The 22,624-nt window shown below is 40.7% G+C and overlaps 1 protein-coding gene across 15 annotated transcripts in view; it reads right to left on the bottom strand.

Annotated features, from left to right (window-relative positions):
• Positions 1-22,624, bottom strand: part of LOC100153359 (ATP-binding cassette sub-family C member 4-like) — a 188,577-nt gene that overhangs the window by 82,379 nt on the left and 83,574 nt on the right. For all 15 annotated transcript variants that reach the window (XM_084982131.1, XM_084982126.1, XM_084982133.1 and 12 more), the window contains 2 exons: positions 22,193-22,339; positions 12,412-12,491 (listed from right to left, as the gene is read on the bottom strand). In XM_084982131.1, coding sequence (XP_084838257.1) covers positions 12,412-12,491; positions 22,193-22,339 — 227 coding nt within the window. The remainder of the gene's footprint in view (positions 1-12,411; positions 12,492-22,192; positions 22,340-22,624) is intronic.

The raw sequence follows: 22,624 nt of genomic DNA, 5'->3' as shown, positions 1-22,624 counted from the left end.
AACTCCCAGAAAAAGAAATTTAAAAGAAAACTAACTACATGGAGACTAAACAACATGCTACTAAAAAAAAAAAAAAAGAATGGGTTGATGAGGAAATCAAATGGGAAATTAAAAAATACCTCGAGAAAAATGATAATGAAAACACAACCATTCAAAATCTACGGGATGCTGCAAAACCACTGCTTACAGGAAAGTTCATAGCAATACAGGCCTTCCTCAAAAAAAGAAGAAAAATCTCAAATCGACAACTTAAACCCACCACCTAAAGGAACTAGAAAAAGAAGAGCAAACAAAACCTAAAGTCAGCAGAAGGAAGGAAATCACCAAAGATCAGAGAGGAAATCAATACAATAGAGATCCAAAAAACATTAGGAAAAAAAAATGAATCAAACTAAGAGCTGGTTCTTTGAAAGGGTAAACAAAATTGACAAACCTCTAGCCAGACTCACCAAGAAGAGGAGAGAAAGAACTCAAACAAAATGAGAAATGACAAAGTAGAAATCTCAACAGATGCTGCAGAAATACAAAAAACATAAGAGAATACTATCAACAATTACATGCCAACAAATTTGAAAACCTAGAAGAAATAGACACTCTCTAGAGACATAGAGCCCACCAAAACGGAATCAAGAAGAAACACATCAACTGAACAGACAGATCACTAGAAATGAAATTGAACATATAATTAAACACTCCCTACAAACAAAAGTCCAGGACCAGATGGCTTTGCAGGCAAATTCCACCAAACATACAAAGAGGAACTTACACCCATTCTCTTTAAACTTTTCAAAAGGTTGAGAAGAAAGAATAATTCCAAAGACATTCTATGAAGCCACAATCACCCTAATCCCAAAACCAGACAAAGATACTACCAAAAAAGAAAATTACAGGCCAATATTGCTTTGATGAGTATAGACACAAAGATTCTCAACAAAATTTTAGTCAACTGAATCCAAAAACATAGAAAAAACATCACTCACCATGACCAGCTGCAATTCATTCATCCCACGTTCACAAGGGCGTCTCTCCCTGTGGGATGAACACTGTATCTCATATCGCAGATTAACACACTCCTTCCACAAGCACCAGCTGAAGACAAGGCCTGTTGGCCTCCTGGGCATTTACCTTCCCAGTCGCTTACAGTCCTGTAGGAATTCCTAGGTACCTACCTACATGTTACTCTTAACCTTAATTCCAAGGGATTTGTACCTCATAGGCTCTGTGAAGCTTGTGCCAAAGAACATGTTGTCTATAAACATCAATAAAAAGGGATTCATCTTACTTTATGCAAATAACTATGCCATCCATACTCTGGCTCTCTCCAGTCTTATATGAATCCTCACTTGCCTGCTCTCATACTTATATTAGGCATAATGTGAAGTATATATTTAAACACAAAGTCAATCAGTAGATAGTATTTTTATTGTTTACAGTATTAAAATATGAAATTGGGATCATTAAGACTGCTAATATCTCAAAAGAATTTCAAAAATTTTAGTTCTGCTGTCAGATTCTTAAGAATTCTATTTCAAACTGTGATAAATACCCATAGTCCAGATTTTCTTAAATTATTGCTCATTCTGCAGAAGGTACAACTAAAGTGCAATAAACACAGCAAGATTCACTTCCTGGCAAGAAAACAAGGCAAGATTTCCTTGTGATTTAGAGAGAGAAAAAAAATGACTTGTTTTTGATCAGTATGCTGTTTACTGATGTGTGTGTAGGAGAGATCCTTGCATCTATTTATTCTGCAGACATATGAAATTTTAAAAATAACCTTTCAATGAAACGACTATCACATGGACTGTGCTGCTAGCTAACACAAGATTCTCATGGAGGCAGTAAAATCCTGATCTGACTACACAAATCTTTGAAAGGATCAAGAAATAAAATATAACCTCTATCAAACCGTATTCATTACATATCAATTACAGGATAAATCAATGAAAAAGAAAAACATGGAAGGCTTTTAACCGTAAGCTCCTAAGCCTAATAGCAACCAATGATTAATATTGAGATTGCAAGCGTAAGCTGATATGGTACCTTGCAAGTCTCAGAGAGTTCAGAGATCAGCTCTGGTTCCCAGATCCCTCCTTTATCACTTCTGTTCCCTTTGACCTCAGCAAACTCAGTTAATTCTGTTAAATCAGAACATTATAGAACATTGGTGTGTCATATCTCTATGATGAGATCTATACAAACCTTGAGACTCAGATTTTCTCATCCTATCCCTTCCTTGGGATACACTAATCACATCCTTCCTGCCTCGGATCTCTTCACAACCCCATTAGCTCAGGGACATGTGTATTCTTCAGTTAGAATTGAGAGTCATAATCACCTCTATGGAAAAGTGAATGGTGGCATTTGGTTTACAACAGAAAGCATCAGGGGAAAATATAATGCACATGTTCTGCCTATCTCATTGATCAGTGGCTTCCTTTCTACCCTTTGTCAGGCTTTAAGCTTATTAAAAAATTCAAAACTGCAGTCCATCTATTTGCTACTTTTATAAAGCACACCTTAAAAATAACACCATAGAAAAGAGATGAAACATTGAAAATGGTACTCCTTAAAAACACTAATGAAAAGAAAACTGGAGTATCTATCTACACCACTATGAACATGAAGTTAAAAAGGATTCCTAGAAATAAATAAAAACATTGCATATGAATAAAGGGCCAATTTATCCAGAAGATATTTGTAAAAATCTAAATTTATATAATCCTAATAACGTAGCTTCAAAATACATAATGGAAAATATGACAGAACTCAGGAGAAATAGGCAATTCCATGTTCATAGCGGGAGATTTAAATTCACCCCCAAACAAACTGATAAAAATCAATAGGGACATAGAAGATTGTGAAAACATGATCAATAAACTTGAACTAAATAGGAAATACACAATACTGCCATGAATAACTACATAACACATTCTTTTCAATTGTATTATACTATACTAATACGAGAATCAACAAACTTCAAAGATCAGAAATTGTATAGAACATATTCTAACCTACATGGAATTAACAAGGAATCAGTAACAAAAAGGTAACTAGAAAGTTAATAAGTATTTAGAAGCTCAATAAAACACTTGAAAATATCACCTAGTTCAAAATTACAATAAATGAGAAAGTATTCTGTCTTAAAAGAAAATGAAAATCTACTAATATTAAAATTTGAGGGCTGCAAATTGAAGCTGTGCTTAGAAGTAAATTTACAGCTTTTAACATATTTTTAGAAGGCTTCAGAGGATACACTGGGGAATCTCTATACTTCCACTTAATTTTGCTGTGAACTGACAAAATGCCCTAGCAAAAAATAAAGTCACACCAAAAAAAGCTAAAAGTCGAGGGTTTTTAAATCCACATTAAAACAGGAGAAAAACAAAAAATTGCAGCATATTAAAATATGTAAAAGAATGGAAATAAATAAAAAGTAGACACAGATCCAATGGAAAACCAACTTCTATGTAGAAAAAAACAAACATAGGAGTTCCCTCCATGGCTCAGTGGTTAACAAATCCGACTAGGAACCATGAGGTTGTGGGTATGATCCCTGACCTTGCTCAGTGGGTTAAGGTTACGGCATTGCTGTGAGCTGTGGTGTAGGTCGCAGACATGGCTCAGATCTGGTGTTGCTGTGGCTCTGGCATAGGCCAGCAGCAACAGCTCCGATTAGACCCCTAGCCTGGGAACTTCCATATGCCGTGGGTGTAGCCCTGGAAAATACAAAAAAGACCAAAAAAAAAGAAAAACAAAAGAAAAAAACAAACATAAAGCATGGTTCTTTGAAAGTATCAGTGAAATGTAAAAAGAAAAAAAAAGGTGGAGCAATTACCATTAACTTGAATTAACACCAGATAACAAGAGATACTAGTGGCATTAAAAAGAGGAAATAATAGACACTAAGCTAATAAATGTTTAAATGTTCATGCAAAGGACAAATATCTTGAAAGTGACATATAAAGATTGACATAATGAGACATAGATAATCTGAATAATTTCATATTGATTTAAGAATTTAAATCTGTAATCCTTAAATTTCCCACAGAAAAGATTTTAGGCCCAGAGGGCTTCACCAAATACATTCTGTGAAAAAGTCTTACCACACTCATCCAGGGAATTTGAGTCCAGCATTACTAGCATATAAAACCCAGATAAAGACATTAAAGACAAATTACAAACCAACTATCTCAGGAACATCAAACAACATACCAATAAATTGAATCTAACAATATAAAAAAGAGAATATTTCACAATCAGTCTTGGCTAGGCAAGTCCAAAATCCAAAGGGCGGGCTGTTAGAAAGGACGGGGTGGGGTTGGCTCTTGGGCAGGAGCTGATGCTGTTCATCCACCGATTTCGAGAAGCCTTAGATCTCAAGGCCTTTTAGCTGACAGAACTGTGCCCACACAGACTATCTAGGATGATCACTCTTACTTAAAATCAACTGATTATGGACTTTAATCACATCTACAGAATACCTGTACAGCAATGCCTTGATTCCTTTTTGTTTGAATAACTGGGAAATATAACCTGATCAATTTGACACATAAAAACGGGAGTTCCCGTCGGGGCGCAGTGGTTAACGAATCTGACTAGGAACCATGACGTTGCGGGTTTGGTCCCTGCCCTTGCTCAGTGGGTTAACGATCCGGTGTTGCCGTGAGCTGTGGTGTAGATTGCAGACGTGGCTCGGATGGTGCGTTGCTGTGGCTCTGGCGTAGGCCGGTGGCTACAGCTCTGATTAGACCCCTAGCCTGGGAACCTCCATATGCCGTGGAAGCGGCCCAAAGAAATAGCAAAAAAAAAAAAAAACGACCATCACAAAATGGAAACATTTCCTATGTATTTTCATGAGGCCTGCATAATTTTTTTTCTTTTTCTGCTTTTTAGGGCCGCACTTGTAGAATATGGAGATTCCCAGGCTAGGGGTCCAATAGGAGCTACAGCTCCTGGCCTTTGCCACAGCCACAGTAACATCAGATCTGAGACGCATCTGTGACCTACACCACAGCTCATGGCAATACCAGATCCTTAACCCACTGAGTGATTCCAAGGATCAGACCGGCAACCTCATGGTTCCTAGTTGGATTTGTTTCCACTGCACCATGACGGGAATTCCATGGCCTGTATAATTCTGATACCAAAACCAGCTGACAAAATATTTCCAGAAAAGTAAATTACAAGAGTTCCCACTGTGGCACAGTGGGTTAAAGATCTGGCATTGCTCTAGCTGTGGCACAGGTCAAAACTCCAGCTTGGATTTGATCCCTGGCCTGGGAAACTCCATATGCCACAGATGTGGCCAAAAAAGGAAAAAAACAACAACCAAACAAAACCAAAAAACAAGAAAAACAAATTACGGGCCATTATCCTTGATAAACAATAGATACAAAAATTCTTCATAAAGTATTAACAAATTACATAAAGTGATACATTAAAAGAAAAAGAAAAAAGATGCTGTATTATGACAAAATGGAGTTTATTCCAGGAATCTAAGTTTAACCTCAAGCACTAATCACTATAATTCACATTAAAAGAGTATAGGTGAATAATCACATCATTATCTAAAGAAATATAGAAAAATATATGTCCATTTTCAATACCTATTCTTGATTTTTTTTAAAAAGTAAAATTTTTGTCAATTGAGGAATTAAAAGAAACGTTTTCAATCTAATGACAGAGAGCTACCTAGAAAATCTCAGTAAACTTCATCTGCAATGTAAAAATATTGCAAGATTTTGATGAGTACAGGAATATCTTATCTTGCAGTTCCTGTTGCGGCTCAGCAGTTAACAAATCTGACTACCATCCAGGCGGACGCAGATTTGATCCCTGGCCTTGCTCAGTGGGTTAAGGATCCAGTGTTGCTGTTAGCTGTGGTATAGGTTGTAGACGCGGCTTGGATCCTGAATTGCTGTGGCTGTGGTGTAGGTCAGCAGCTACAGCTTTGATTTGACCCCTAGCCTGGGACCCTCCATATGCCACAGGTGAGGCCCTAAAAGCAAAATAAAACAAAACAAAGATTATCTTATCTCATCAGTTCTATTCCATGATGTACTAGAGGCTCTAGCTACAACAATTCAAAAGTCATAAATATTGGAAATGAAAAAGTAAAACTATCATTATTTACAACTGACATGACTGTATATATACAAAATCCTACAGAATTTTTAAAAACACCACCAGCAACTCCAGTAAATACAAACTAAATCCACAAATATATCGACTGTATTTTTACATACTAGCAACAAGCAGTTGAAAAAGTAGAATTAAAAACAATCCAATAGGAGTTCCTGTCATGGCTCAGTGGGTTATGAACCCACTAGTACCCAAGAGGATGAGGGCTAGATCCCTAGCCTGGCTTGTGGGTTAAGCATCTGGTGTTGCCATGAGCTGTTGTGTAGGTCACAGGTACAGCAAGGATCCTGCGTTGCTATGGCTGGGGCATAGCCCTGCAGCTGCAACTGATTTGACCCCTAACCTAGGAACTTCCATAGGCCACAGGTGCAGCCCTGAAAATAAATGAATTTTATTTATTTATAAATAAAAGCAAAATAAATAAATAATAAAGACAATCCAATAATGCAACAAAAATATATCAAATACTCAGAAATACATTTAAGCAAAGAAGTGTAAGATAGCTATACTAAATATTACAAAATATTTCTAAAATTAAATGAGACCTAAGTAAGTGGATAGATTTGCCATTTTCATAACTGCAGATTCAAGATTGCTAAGACTCAGACTCCTCAAACTGATCTACACTAAAAGGAAATATGTGTAAAAATCCCAGCAGGCTTCAGTTAAAAAACAAGTTGAAATGCTTCTAAAGTTTACACATAGGAGTTCCCATCATGGCTCAGTGGAAATGACTCTGACTAGTATCCATGAGGAGGCAGGTTCGATCCCTGACCTCACTCAGCAGATTAAGGATCCGGAATTGCAGTGAGCTATGGTGTAGGTCGCAGACATGGCTCAAAACATGAGTTGCTGTGGCTGTGGTGTAGGTCAGCAGCTACAGCTCCGATTCAACCTCTAACCTGGGACCCTCCATATTCTGCGGGTTCAGCCGTAAAAAGAGAAAAAAAATTAGAATAAAAAAATAAATAAAGTTTATACAGAAAAGTAAAGAATCTAGAATGATCCAAACAATCTTCACAAATAAACACAGAAGACTTAAACCACTGGATTTCAAATCTTAAAAAATGTACAATAACTAATACTGCAGAATAAAAATAGATAGGTAAAGACAGGTAAACAGATTGATGAAACAAAATATACAGGCACAGACTTCCTCACATAAAGTTCAATGATTTTGAATCAAAGTGCCAACTCAGTGCATCAAAGTCTTTAACAAATGTGACAAGAATCACTAGAAAAAAGTGAAGCTCAAGCACTAACCACACTTCCATATACGAAAATTAAAGCAAGATGCAGCAATTTCTAAAAAGGTAGAACATCAGGAAAGTTTTGTCACACTCCTAAGGATAAGCAAAGATTCCTTAGGATACCAAAACAGGAACTACAAAAGGAAAAAAATAAATTTCAGACTTTACCAAAATTAAAACTTGATCTCCATTAAGGATATAAAAAGGCAAGCCACAGACTGGAAGAAAATATTCACGAAGGACTAGTATAAAATACACACACTAGAAATAAATATCCCCAACGGGGATCTGAGGGAGGGGGTGAGGAAAGGGGTCAACACTCCACAGGAATCTCAACATGACAAGGTCACTGTTCAGTGAAAGAGGCTGGGATGCTCCCTACACACGTTCCCTGAGGTCTCTACACCATGAGATGCACGGTCAGTGGTGCTGAGACAAGGAAAGGCAGTTCCACTCTTTGCTTCTCTAAAAGCCAGTGACCCGCCCCTTATGCTGAGTCTCAGGCTGGCTTTGTTCTCAGTGTCCAGAGGCAGCAGCTCCTTCTCCTGCGCTCCCCCCTCTGGGAAGGAATGACTGGGGGCACCTGCTTCCCATTTTCTTTTTCTTGGGCATTTTCACTTCCTAGAGCTGCAGTTGGTGTGTTTTGCGTGCGGGGAGGAGGGAATGACACGTTCCATTTGGTCCCACCACTGCGGCACTGGGGGCTCAAGGAGCCTCAGTATTAGCCCTTTGTGTCCAGGAAAGGAGATGAAAAGTGGGTTTTTTAGGCAAAGCCAAGCTGTTGATTTTTTTTTTTCTTTTTTCTGTATGAGGGCTGTGTGGGGAGGAAAGATTTTGCAATTTAGTTTTCCTCAATAAATTATAGCATTTTGCTGAGGGTAGCTGAGTTCAACTTTGCATGATCAGAGCAGTGCCTTTTTTCTTTTTTAATTAAAATGCCTAAATCCAACGTCTGCATCTTAGCTTCATGTTTACTTGCTTTTGTAGTATGAAGATTTCTTGGAAGTGATGATTTTAATGACAAGAACTGTAGATAACTGAAACTCCTTACTCAATGTTATCCTGGACTTTGGCAAATTGTATGAAAAGTTACATTAATTTGAAATATTTAATGCTCAATGGTGTATTTTGGAAAATAATTGATTTTTATTCTGTGAGTCTATATGGGAAAGTGTCAATTAACATCCTCAAGCATTACAAACCTATAATACAAATTCATGAGGTGATATTTTGTCCCTGGAAACTGCCTGTAACAATAACTTCAATGCAACATAATGCCATTATAAGTCCATTTCTCCCACTTAAAAAGACATATGGTTTTTTTAAATGTAACTGCCCATTACTGAGTGCTCAACATGCACTTAGATGTTACGCTAAGAGTTTTATTACCAGGACTTCACTGTGTCTTCCCAACGACCCTCATGAAATTGGTCTTATTTCCCTACTTTACAGAGAAGGAAAGTGCGGCTTTGTGGGGCAGAGGCAGGAAGGGGGGAGCCAGGACTCAAGCCTGGAAAGGGAGGCCGCGGGCCCCGCTCCACCACTCTCACAGCGCTGACCTCACACATGGTTGTCAGGTGGAAGCGCACCACACAAGCAGATTTTCTTCATGCTGCCTGCCTTCCTCCTCTGGAAGGCGAACGGCTCCAGTTTAGCCACGAACCATAATGTGACTGGACAGGCCACAGATCTGGGAGGGATGAGTCAGTGCACGTGATGTCATCCACACTCCTGATTCCCCTCGGCTGGGACATGGCCTCTGAATGTCTTTGCCTTAGGGTTGGGCTGACCTGCAGTGAGGACCACTGCTCAGAATGCAGGGTTTTCTTTAGCCATCCTTGGCATCACTATTAGAAAACAGTAAATAAACTGTCTGAGATTTTATTTAAGGGAATGAGAAAGTATTAGATGGAGGAAAGTATAGAGAAGAACACTTAACACTTTAGAAGTGATGCAATTAAAAATGAAAATGATCAAGTATCTTCCAAAGCTTGTCAAATATACCAAGGATGAGCAGAATTAGCAAAGATGAGTTCAAACACACTGGGCACTAACTATGTCCTTTAAAACAAAACTAAGCAACCCTCTTCAAGCCCCTTCCTGACCCCACTCTCAGCAGATGACAGACAGAAAAGACTGGCTCCCACCCGGAACTCAGCTTCTGGCAGCACCTGCTGCCCTCCACCCACAGGGGCCTTTTCCTCTCATCTGGGATCAAAGGTCACCTCCTGGAAGCTCCGCCCACCTCCTCCTGGACCAGGCTCCCCACTGCCTCCAACCCCACAGCCAGTTTGCCTTCCAGGACTTTCTGCACAGCCCTCTCGCACAATCAGGATCCAAAGGCAGCAAGGGGGGAGTCCCTGGATGCCCCTTACCCCTCGAGCGGCTGGAGGAGACCCATGAGCGGAGGGCTTCGTGCCTGACTCCCCCCTGAGCCTCAGGGCCTCAACGCTGGTCCCTGTTTGGTGAAGGGAAGGAGGCAGAGAGGGAAACACCACCACGTCCTCCTCTGACCCACAAACTACACACCAAACAAGCAGCACCCCCTCCTCAGAGCCTGCGTTGCCCATGGGCCTCACTCCTGTTTCAGTCAGACTCCTTCAGAGCAGCCTGCCTGCACCTCTGCTCCCTCCAGGCCTCTTCCAGTCTCAGCCCTTTGCCCTCTGGCCTCCTCCCAGCTGAAACCTTCTCCTCTGGTCACCACAGGCCTCCTGGTCCCACATCAGCCAGCAACTCTCCACAGACGTAGCTTCTCCTTGAATAGACCTGTCTTTCTTCTGTTCCCCAACCTATTCCCTCCTCTCTTCCCTGCTGTTTGTATGCATCTCCTCTGCTCTTGCTCTGAATAGAAAGGCTTCCATAACCTTCTGATCTTGGCCCCTAAAAATACTTCCCTCTCTCTCTCTCTCTGGCCAACCTTACCCATCTTCACAGATTCAGCTACTACCTGCTCAGTGAAGAATACACCCGTGTCTGCTCATCCCACGTCTCTCTCAACCACCAGATTCTCACTTCCAATTAGATAAAGTGTGCTTGCACCTGAGGGTCCCAAAACTTCAAGGTAATTGAACTCTAACAGGGAGAACTGGGACTGGAAATCAGGGAGACTCTCTCCTTGCACCTCTGAGAACAGTTTCTACTGAAATCAGGCTGCATCTATCCCTGTCCCTCTTTATGCAATAATATGTCACAGATTCTGATGATGAGAACTAACTAACCATGTGCTCAGCACACAGCGGGGCAGCCAGCTCTGGAAACCCAACCTTGTTCTCACTTGTAGTAGCAGAGAAACAGGACTTTCACACAATCCTTTCAAATTAATTAACAATCACTATCAAAATGTGACACTGTTTGTAGGGTTAGACTGCCTCTGTGGATGAGTTAGATACCTAAACTCAGCAGGACACATCTACAAAATAAGTTTGCAGAAAATAAAACAAAAAATAAGATCTCTTTGCTATAAAAGTACTCTGCCTCTGAGATCAGCTTACTGCTCACTGGTCAAGAGTAGAAGCCTTTGCCCACAGAATACGTGGTTTGCAGTCAAATGTTCGTGGCTGCATTTCTGTAGGCAACTTTCGATACATGCTTTTCATTTCCAAAAAGAACACTTGGAAATGAAGAAACCTCCACAGCCTGAATCACTGAAAAGCAGACAGAATTAAATAACAGGAAAAACATCCCGCATGAGCAGTGATACTGAATGAGGAGATGAGAGCTGAGGTGACCAACATCATTCTTTAGAACCTCAAGTTTACAGACAAAAAGAAGGATGGACAGAAGGGATTTATTTCTGGGGGTGTTTCTTTTTTTTCTTTTTCTTTTTTTGCCTTTTCTAGAGCCACTCCCGCGGCATATGGAGGTTCCCAGGCTAGGGGTCCAATCGGAGCTGTAGTCAGCGGCCTACACCAGAGCCACAGCAACGCGGGATCAGAGCCGTGTCTGCAACCTACATCACAGCTCAGGGCGACACCGGATGCTTAACCCACTGAGCAAGGGCAGGGACCGAACCTGCAGCCTCATAGTTCCCAGTCGGATTCATTAACCACTGCGCCACCTCAGGAACTCCTGTCTTTTTTTTTTTTTTTTTTTTTTAAAGACACCTTAAGGAGTTCCCGTGGTGGTGCAGTGGTTAACGAATCTGACTAGGAACCATAAGGTTGTAGGTTCGATCCCTGGCCTTGCTCAGTGGTTAAGGATCCGGCGTCGCTGTGAGCTGTGGTGTAGGTTGCAGATGCGGCTCCGATCCCGAATTGCTGTGGCTGTGGCATAGGCTGGCGGCCACAGCTCTGATTCAACCCCTAGCCTGGGAATCTCTATATGCCAAGGGAGCGGCCCTAGAAAAGGCAAAAAGACAAAAAAAATAAAATAAAAAAAATAAGACACCTTAAGAGAGATAAATCAATGAGTGAAAAGAATAACTAGGTTAATAAAAAAAATTTTCTGAGAGAACTTTGATCCTCTACTCCAATTACTGGCTTAGAGACATTGTATCATCAATACCTGCTCTCTATCGGCCTTGTCCAAGTATTATTTTCACCTTATCATTACTGATCTTTTCTTTGTAAGTAACCACACCTGCATTTATCCAATATAAGTTCCCCCAAAATAGTGCAGTCAATATGTTTTGTGATGATAACAATGCATAACTTAATTAATCTAGGCTCTCTTTCCATGAGAGGTGAGGTTTCTATCTTATGAAATGTGCTCACAGTGAAGGGAATCCACGCCAGATACCTGGATGGCAGAGGGAGACCTACTCACCAAGCATGTCGCTGCTTTACATCAACCTTGACGTGACGGCGCAGCCACGGCCACACCAGGTATTATGTTAACTCAGCATGTTAACTCAGCCTCCCAATCATAACTGCACCTTATCTTCCAAACACGGCCTTTTACTAAGATAAAAGGACATAGCACCAGGCTGAAAGGCCCACCCTCAGCCCCTGAGAAAAGGCCTTGAAAAACAGGCACTTGGCTTTTCCCTGTGAGAACATCGATGTGACTGTTACTTTACCTGCACGAAATCTTGAAAGATCTGGGGCAGCAAAGCATCCATATGCCCAGTGTCTTTGGAGAAACGATTTAAAATTCTTCCTGTAAGAATAGAACATGAGAAATTACTCCTTTCTCCAGATAGACCCTTGAAGGCAAGCAATTCATGAACAAATCAAAGCAGTACTTTTAAAGTATATGTATTCAGTATATTAGAGATTCCTATGAAATAAGCCCATGTCAGTGGTAAAGAAAGAGAAAATACAATGACACCTAAAGATAAACAAAAACGCCACCGAATGGCACTGAGGGAAATGTTGAGATTGGGATGTTAAAAGTATGGGGGTGGGATCGTGTGGCAGCATCGGGAAGGGTTGGTGCATTTGAGAATGGTCCCTCTTTTTTGATCCATCGCATCTAAGACTCGTTCTAAGTGCTAAGTCGGTGAATACACAATTGCAAAATATTTAAGTTAATCCTAATTATGACTCTAATTTTGCTTTAGTTATCAAAATAAATTTTGCTAAGTCATACTTTTAAAGTAAACATATTATAACCTCTCTGTAAATTTTCCCCTCAAGACACAACAGAGGACCTCACATGTTGGGAAATTGCAGATTCCTGCCATTTCCAAGTTATGAGTTTCCCACTGGGGTAGTAAGTGGTTATTTTCAGAGGTGCACCGGGTGTGAGGAACACAGACTCCTGCATAAGCATCCAAGCAGACCAGAGAGATGGAGGTAGAAAAAAAGAAATATTACTTAATAACCAAAAGTCACTTATCATCATTGATTTTATTTACCTTCTCAGAATCCACAAAAACAGTATACCCTAGAGGTTTTAGGATTAGAAAATGAGAATTTCTAATAACTACCTAGTGTAAACTACAAATGCTCCCTGTCACATCAGTAACAAAGGATGTTGCAGCCATCAGACACTGAAGCTGCCCCCCAAAAGCACAGCCTCAGGAAACAGGATGAGAAACCACAGGATACTGGTAGCAATGGCTAAGGTGCATGCGCACGCGCATACACCCACACTCACAACCTATTTTGGTGCAGCAACTCTTGAGAAATATGTCATCTAGGCCCCTGAACTGCAGTTGTAACTGACACTTCAGGAGGCCAGCCTGCAGATGAGATGCAGGACCTCTCAGTGCTCTTCCTGACCTCTGTCACAGGAGACTTCCTCCCAAGGCCCTTCACACTAAGCCACAACAGGACCATGAATGACCAGAGGCTGGGGGTGGAGTTTCCACTGCCCAGGACGTGCTGGCTGCCGTCTAAAGTGAACAGAAGCCTTTAAAGTTGACCCATAACTACCTACACTCAACCTCTTAAACTCTGCCTTAGACCTCTGCCCAACACTGAGCATAAAAACTTCTTACTCACTTTTGACGTCTCTTGACCTCACATAATTACCAACAGGTCTCACCCTGTCATTTAAAATAAACTCATCTGCATCCACCTTTCTTTAGCAAATCAAACCTACCATGTTTCTAGGAACAGTGAGGAGAGAGGAGACAGAAGAGAGGTACCGACCTTCCCTCTCTTCCCTCACTCCTGGCCACAGGTCCTTATTCTGATGGGGGCCCGCTCCTCTCTCTTCTTCCCACCAACAAGGTCCTCGATCCCGGCCCCATCTCTCCAGATCTCAGCCTTAGCCCTTGCTCCTCCTTGAGACTCTTGCTGGCAAAGGTAGCTCCAGGAATCTGCCACTCATGTGAGCTCCTTTATCTTTACTGGACAGGCTTGGAATAACTGTGCTGCCCTCTCAGGAACCCCCACAGCCCTGGCACAGCTAACTGACCAGAAGGGCCCAGGGGGAGCTAAGCCACTGACTAACTACCAATCATTCTGATTTCCCTGCCAAGAACTATGAGGCCAGGAGAGAATCAGGAAAGTGGAGCAGAGGTGATCAGCAAAGGTGACAAGCAAGGGGGCTTGGGAACATGCAGGAGCCCTGTGACAATGGTCCCAGCTCCCACAAGGACCCAGTTCCCAGCTGCAGTTCCCAGGAAAGTCAGCACTGCTCCAGCTCCACGAGATGCCCACTTCCTTTCATTCAAGTCCTCCTCCTCTGAACCAACTTGGGTATATTCTGCCCCTAGAACCCAAAGCCTGGACTAGAACAACCACCACAGGGACAACAACTGATGCTTACTAAAATTAGTTGGGGAAATGATAGATTTTTGTAAGGTTAAAATTTTAAGTTACTAAGTACCTTTGAAATAACAAAATTTATTTTAGTCATTTTAACAGAACATTTTTCATGCAGACAAGAGACCTTTGTCGACTTTTAATTTTATTTCATTTCCATTATGGTTTATTACGGAATACTGAATATAGTTCCCTGTGCTATACAGTAAGATCACGTTCAACAAAAGATATGGAGCATAAATACAACTTTTCATGAGAACCCAGATATAATATTTTGGATATCGATGGTTTGACTGTTTTTGAACATGTCAACATCCTTTGTGGTTACTTACGGTTACTACAAACCCCTACACAATTACTATTTTTTTGGCTGTGACTGCAGCCTGTGGAAACTCCTGGGCCAGGGATAGAACATGCTCTACAACAGTAACCCAAGCCACTGCAGTGACAATGCCAGGCCCTCAACCTGCTTCACCAAGAGGGAACTCCCCCCGACTATTATTTTTTTATCAAAGTAAACTTTAGTTACAATACTGTACCAATTTCTGCTGTAGTGCAAAGTGACAGTCATGTACATTTATACGTTTTCCACATATACATATACACACATACACATATATGTTTCCCTCATGGTCTATCCCAGGAGATTGGTCAGAGCTCCCTGTGCTACGCAGTAGGACCTTACTCTCTATCCATTCTAAGTGTTTGATAGTTTGCGTTTACTAACCTCAAACTTCTATTCCATCCCACTCCCTCCCACCTCCCCCTTGGAAACCACAACTCTGTTCTCTATGTCTGTGAGTCTATTTCTACTTTATAGATATGTTCATTTGTGCCATATGTTAGATTCCACATAGAAGTGATATCATATGGTGTTTGTCTTTCTCTTTCGGACCTCCTTCACTTAGTATGAAAATCTCTAGTTTCATCCATATTGCTGTGAATTGCATTATTTTGTCCTTTTTATGGCTGAGTAGTATTCCACACTATACACGAACCACATCTTCTTAATCCATTCATTTGTTGGTGGACATTTATGTTCCTTCCACATATTGGCTACTATGACTAGTGCTTCTATGAACATGGGGAACACATGCATGTTTTTGAATTATAGTTTTTCCAGATATGTGCCCAGGAGTGGGACTGCTGGATCATATGGTGGTTCAACATTTAGTTTCTGAGGAACATCTCTCCTGTTTTCCATAGTAGTGGTACCAATTTACATTCCCACCAACAGTGTAGGAGGGTTCCCTTTTCTCCACACTCTCTTCAGCATTTGTTATTTGTAGACTTATTAATGAGGGCCATTCTGACCAGTGTGAGGTGGTACCTCACTGTACTTTTGAGTTGCCTTTCTCTAATAATGAGTGACGTTGAGCATCCTTTCCCATGCTGCTGGCCATGCACATGTCTTCTCTGGAAATGTCTATTTAGATCTTCTGTCTAGTTTGCAACTGGTTCTTAGGTTTTTTTCATTGTTGAGTTGTATGTGTTCTTTGTGTGTTTTGGAGATTAAGCCCTTGTTGGTTGCATCGTTTGCAACTATTTTCTCTCATTCCATAGGTTGTCTTTTTGTGTTTATGATCTCCTTTGCTGTGCAAAAGCTTTTAAGTTTGAATAGGTCCAATTTGTTTATTTTTGCTTTTATTTCATTGCCTTGGGAGACTGACCTGAGAAAACATTTGGACAGTTTATGTCAGACTGTTTTGTCTATGATCTCTTCTAAGAGTAAAAATACTCAGTGTTTATCCAAAATGTATAATGGACTCATTGTGTTACCTAACACTCAAACTTTATTCTCATCTGACTACTTGAATATAACAAGAACCAAGAGACATACACTGGAAGGCCGAGTCGATTAAGCCTGAAACTCCTACTGTCTTCTTTGTCAAAAGAGATGGGAGTGGATAGAAAATCTGGCACCAACGGGAATTAAAGCTTCTTCAAGTGAGTTTTAAAATTCCCTAATGTAGCAGTGAAATTTACTCACCTGGTCCAAAGATTGAGCATTTGTTAATAAACAGCAGCTTCTCTGACTGTAGGATAAACCACTGACTCCAAGATTACACAGGTGCCGCCTTTTATTACTCTGGCTATTTCTATCAACAACTATTTATTTTGTCTTGAAGTCAAAGCATAGTTTTCTAGTAACACCGATTACTCGTCATCTTAAAGTAGATGTTTACTTTCCTTTCGTTTACAGGACTAGGTCAAGACTAACAGTGAAAACCTGGCACCAATAAGAAATACTTCTGTCTACAGTATTGGCCATTAGTGAAACTCATTAAGCCATATTTGACTCCCTCTTCATTTTTATGCTAAGTAAAAAGAATATCCAAAAGATTTATATTGACATGTGATATAATTTTAAGATGTTATGGTTGCTTTATTATCCAAAAAGGAAGAACAATAAATTTATAGTTCTCCCAAAAGAAATAAATTTTTGAGCTCAGGCAGTCTGATACCAACAGGAGAAAAAAGGAAAAACTTCTAAAAATAATGACTCCATACAAGAAAGCAAGCACTTCCTTCTTAATTTCTCTCTAAATATTTAAAGGTGATGAAAAAATTAAAGCATGATTCTGAATATATTTCAAAGCACCACTGCTGATCTAGATATATGTAAGTATTTAATGTAGGAAGATATATTTAAGGCCAAGTCCAGATCCACTGTGGTATCTGTGCAAGTATTTTTGTATGGATCAGAAAGAAGTGGGTACAATGTTTTTCTCATCACACCAGCAAAAAAATCTCTATTTTTTAATTGTATTCCTCAATCAGAATAAAGAATAAGGAGTTCCCGTCGTGGCGCAGTGGTTAACGAATCTGACTAGGAACCATGAGGTTGCGGGTTCAGTCCCTGCCCTTGCTCAGTGGGTTAACGATCCGGCGTTGCCGTGAGCTGTGGTGTAGGTTGCAGATGCGGCTCGGATCCCGCGTTGCTGTGGCTCTGGCGTAGGCCAGTGGCTACAGCTCCGATTCGACCCCTAGCCTGGGAACCTCCATATGCCGCAGAAGCGGCCCAAGAAATAGCAAAAAGACAAAAAAAAAAAACAAAAAAAAAAAAAAACAAAAAAAAAAACCCAAAAGAATAAAGAATAAGATCAGTCACTGAGCCGAAAGAACACTTCTTGAAACAATCACTTGAAGATCTGAGAGAAATCACTACCTAATTATTGACCTAACCATTCCCAAATCAGGGCTTAGGCTGCGAATCAACCAGGGCCGATGCTCTGGTTTCTGCTGCTGTGTGAACAACACGCTGCCCTGCAGCACTGCGTCCCCCAGCAGCAGACCCGGAGGCAGGACTTGCCCACCATGAGGAGCACGACTGCATTTGGAAGAACGTCTGGACAAAGATTCTTAACCACATAAAAAGCCTCAAAGAGACCTTCCAGGTGTTCAAGAGGTTGAAATGTCTCCCATGTGACACAATCTATTAAACTGCAAATGCAAAATAGAGAAAAGAAAATATTTCCAGAACAGAGAACTTGATTTTATGATAGCTTTCCATTTAAAAACAGGATTTTAGTAAATTCCCACTCAAAATATATTTCAACGCTTACCATCTACTTCTAGACATTAAAGAGTTTCTACCTAAATGAGGGGAAATTTCTAACAGATTAGAAATTGGTTTCCAAGAATGAAGAGAACACTCAACACAGACACCATAGGTGATTTCATGATAACATTACTTATGGAGAAAATGGCATTGCTAATAATGTTTGACCTCTGCCAAAGCATCTGTACCCAACTCTCAAAAGCCCAAAGAGAAGTGTGTGTGGCTATTTACAAAGGACAACGCTGGAAGTGCTGCTTCCCTCTTTTCTCCCTGAACACAGATTTCAGAGAGGAGCTCTGCACCCAGACAGTCCTGATGGGGCAGGAGAGCATTTCAGCTTCATCAAGAGTCTAGTCAGAAACCAGGTTGAGTTTGCTGTAAGCTCAGAGATGATGATTTTAAGTAAAAAGTCACCTTATTTCTGAAATTCCACTCCCACTCCCACTGGTATGGTTGTATTTCGAAAACAATCTATTTTAAAGTTCCAGGAAAACAGGTTCTGGAAATTTTCTGAAATCAAGGACAATCATTATAATTGATTATGAAAAAGAAATACACCATAGGGCCGATGTACGTATCTGTGTTTTGTTTATAAATGCATTGAGCTCTCCAATCTAGAGCTGTATTAAATTCTGAATCTGTATCTTTTCCATATGCAGTCATAGAACATTGACAATTTTTAAAAATAATCCAGAGTTCCCGTGGTGGCGCAGTGGTTAATGAATCCAACTAGGAACCATGAGGTTGCGGGTTCGGTCCCTGCCCTTGCTCAGTGGGTTAACGATCCAGTGTTGCCGTGAGCTGTGGTGAGGGTTGCAGACATGGCTCGGATCCTGCGTTGCTATGGCTCTGGCGTAGGCCAGTGGCTACAGCTCTGATTAGACCCCTAGCCTGGGAACCTCCATATGCCGCAGGAGCGGCCCAAGAAATAGCAAAAAGACAAAAAAAATAATCCATTGTCGGCAATCATTTAAGTTGGCAAAAGCCTTGAAAGACAGGGACTTTTTGTCCCAGTGCTTGGGACCACAACTGACAACCAGAAGATGACCAAAAAATGCTTGATGAGTGAAAAGGCCCCTCTTCTGACCTGAGGCCAAGAGAAGGGGAGTGACGGGCACTGCTCTCCCAAGGCTGTGTTCCAGCACAACTGGGACATCACAACATCTTCACCTATCTTCTCAGCTCCCTGTCCAGTAACAGTTTTTAAAGGTCTAATGATGTTTTAAATGGATTAATTCCTCCTCTCTACTTCTTAAGGGCTACAGTTTATAAGGTAAAACTATCAGGTATCAACTATTTAAGCCACTTAAGTTGCAAGATTCATCTTCTATGCAGAACTACATCCCAGAGACATGTATTAGGTGTTTGACAGTTTTATTTCCTTGACTCACAGACAACAGTATCTGGAAGCTTGGATAGTTTGGTTCCACAAAACACAGCTTCCAAAGAACTGGCATGTGTGGTTTTTTTCTTCATGCCATCACATGCCAGAAACAAAGTCCATCATAAATAATCTACTATGAATTCCCCTTTTGCAAATAACTATAGGAAAGAGTTCAATTTAATCTACCATTAAAAGAGTAAATAATTCATGGTCCCTAAACATTTTGGACAAAGAAGGTCTATCTTTGCAGTACTTATTTGGGCTTCTACTTTCTTGAAGGAATGAAGTCCTGCTAAGAGATATGGGAGGGGGAGGCAAGATAAACACTAGGGTCCTGACTGCTCTAGATGAGTGACCTTGAAGCTTTAAACTTGGTCTGATTTCCATGAATAACAAATGAATTAGCATCTGGAAGAGCCTACAAGTCTTGAACATGAAGATCCTGGTTAACTGTGGTCATGAGCACTCAGAGGCTATAATAATAGAAATCCAGTCCCACTTAATCCTCCCAACTTTATGACTGTAGTTTTCACTTTAGCTGACAAAGTGGAGCCATATTAGCAGGAACTCCTCCAATCACTTTCTCATACTGGCGTCATAATAAATAAGATGCATGAGGGGCCTCTGCAGTTTACCAAGAAGTGCTCTGCACGGTGCCTGGACTGACAGCATGTGCTGAGTAAATCTACACAAGATATTTCCCTGAACAGTCTTATTTCATATTTACCAGAGTCTTGTGAAACAGGAAGGGCAGAAGCTATTCCCAATTCACAGAAGAGGAAGTTCCCAGGCACCAAGTCACTGTTGTCACTAAGGTTCATTAGCCACTGACGGAGCACTAAGTGCTGTGAGCGTACTGACCTGCTTAATGCCCACAGTATCAAGATATAGATAAGGTACATGAGAATAGCATCCCCATCTTGTAAGGAGAAAACTGAGAAACAGAGAACTTAAATAAGTAGCACATAAGCATCAGTATAACTAGAGCCATCTACCACTATGAGTAACTAGCACCAGGACTGAACCCAGGCACTTGGCTCCAGAGCCCATATGTACAACCATGATGACACCCTGCTTTGAGATTTGCCTGCCCAGAAATACTCACCTGTTTTGGTCTTGGTCACATGCCTAGTTGATGGTCAGGCCAAGGCTACTCCTCTCCTCCCTCCAGCCCACCTCCCTGCCTCTACAGTTCCCGTCAATCATCACCTGCAACAACAAAGCTGCCCTGGGACTCACCACAAATCCAACCAACAAAACAGAGTGGGCATGCATGCTGATGAACTATTCGTGAACGAACCCAGGTCAGGAGCTACCTTCAAAGCAGGACAGGTCAAAGGCCTCAGGGCAGAGGAAGCAACCACTGGGAAACCTCCAGGGACACTCATATTGAGAATCTTACTCCTGAAGATCCTCCTGCTACAGACCACACAAACCTCTTACATGGCACTAAAAGTCCACTGTAAAACTAGAGAATTAATTGTATTGAAGAGGATGTTTACATTTCACCAAACTTGGGTTTTAGGAATCTTTCATTACCATTTTAGGTCGCAGCACGTGCCAGAGCTCTGTGTTTCCAGAATTGGATGGACGATGAAAAAAGACACCCACAGCCTGTCTCTTACAGAGATTCACTGTAAGAAAGTTCTTCCTAGAAGACAACCTAGCTTAACACTTTGTAACACAGCCAAACTTTTAGCAACTAGTTAACAACACTGACACGTGACCGTAGGGTGTTTCATATGCCACACAACAAATGGATTCCTAATCCATCCTACAAAGTGAGTGTTCATTTATATTTCTGCACACACGTAAACTGGCATAAAATCTTATATGGCCACTATGGAGAACAGTATGGAGATACCTTAGAAATCTATCCATAGAACTTCCATATGACCCCGCAATCCCACTCTTGGGCATCTATCCGGACAAAACTCTACTTAAAAGAGACACATGCACCCGCATGTTCATTGCAGCACTATTCACAATAGCCAGCACATGGAAACAACCCAAATGTCCATCAACAGATGATTGGATTCGGAAGATGTGGTATATATACACAATGGAATACTACTCAGCCATAACAAAGGATGACATAATGCCATTTGCAGCAACATGGATGGAACTAGAGAATCTCATACTGAGTGAAATGAGCCAGAAAGACAAAGACAAATACCATATGATATCACTTATAACTGGAATCTAATATCCAGCACAAATGAACATCTCCTCAGAAAAGAAAATCAGGGACTTGGAGAAGAGACTTGTGGCTGCCTGATGGGAGGGGGAGGGAGTGGGAGGGATCGGGAGCTTGGGCTTATCAGACACAACTTAGAATAGATTTACAAGGAGATCCTGCTGAGTAGCATAGAGAACTATGTCTAGATACTCATGTTGCAACAGAACAAAGGGTGGGGAAAAAAAATGTAATGTATACATGTAAGGATAACTTGATCCCCTTGCTGTACAGTGGGAAAATAAAATAAAATGAAATAAAATAAAATAAGATAAAAAAAAGTGAACTCAAAAAAAAAATCTTATATGATTCTATATTCAGATGTCGTTTGGTAGGAAAAAATATCTGTAAAATTTTTTGTGACTGCCTTCCAAGCATCTTCTCCATTTTCAAATATCAAACGTAACCAAGCACTAAATGCGTTAACAAGACATATTTACTGAGAAACTTGGTCTGACTCACCTGTTGGATTTCTATCGAAGAACAATACCGGAGCTCTCAAAACGGACTCCAACATTTGCTTGTGCAGAGTTTGTGAAGAATTAACAAGGACATAGAACATCAACAGGGACCTCGAGATGCCAAATAGCACGGTACCTGCAGTGAGAACTGGAACAAAGAAACATCGCTCAGCACAAAGTCTCTGCCTTTTCTTCAATGATGCTAAAGCGTGGAAGGCAGCTTACAAAGATATGATGTATTTAATTTTTAAAATATAATGTATATATAAATTCATATGTAGAATGTAGAATAAATTTAGATAAAATGGGTTCAATGATAATGTAACACATTCGCAAGATACATTTATAAACAATATAAAAATCACTACAGTCCTCTCATTAAATAGAAATGACACAGGCAGTTCCCATCGTAGCTCAGTGGTAACGAACCAGA

The sequence above is a fragment of the Sus scrofa genome, chromosome 11, assembly GCF_054392235.1.
Source record: "Sus scrofa isolate SSC_HxYL_T2T_F1_AM1 chromosome 11, Sscrofa_HxYL_maternal_Yorkshire_Landrace_v2.0, whole genome shotgun sequence".
In the NCBI taxonomy this organism is placed as follows: domain Eukaryota; kingdom Metazoa; phylum Chordata; class Mammalia; order Artiodactyla; family Suidae; genus Sus; species Sus scrofa.
This window is presented reverse-complemented; position numbering and strand designations above follow the sequence as displayed.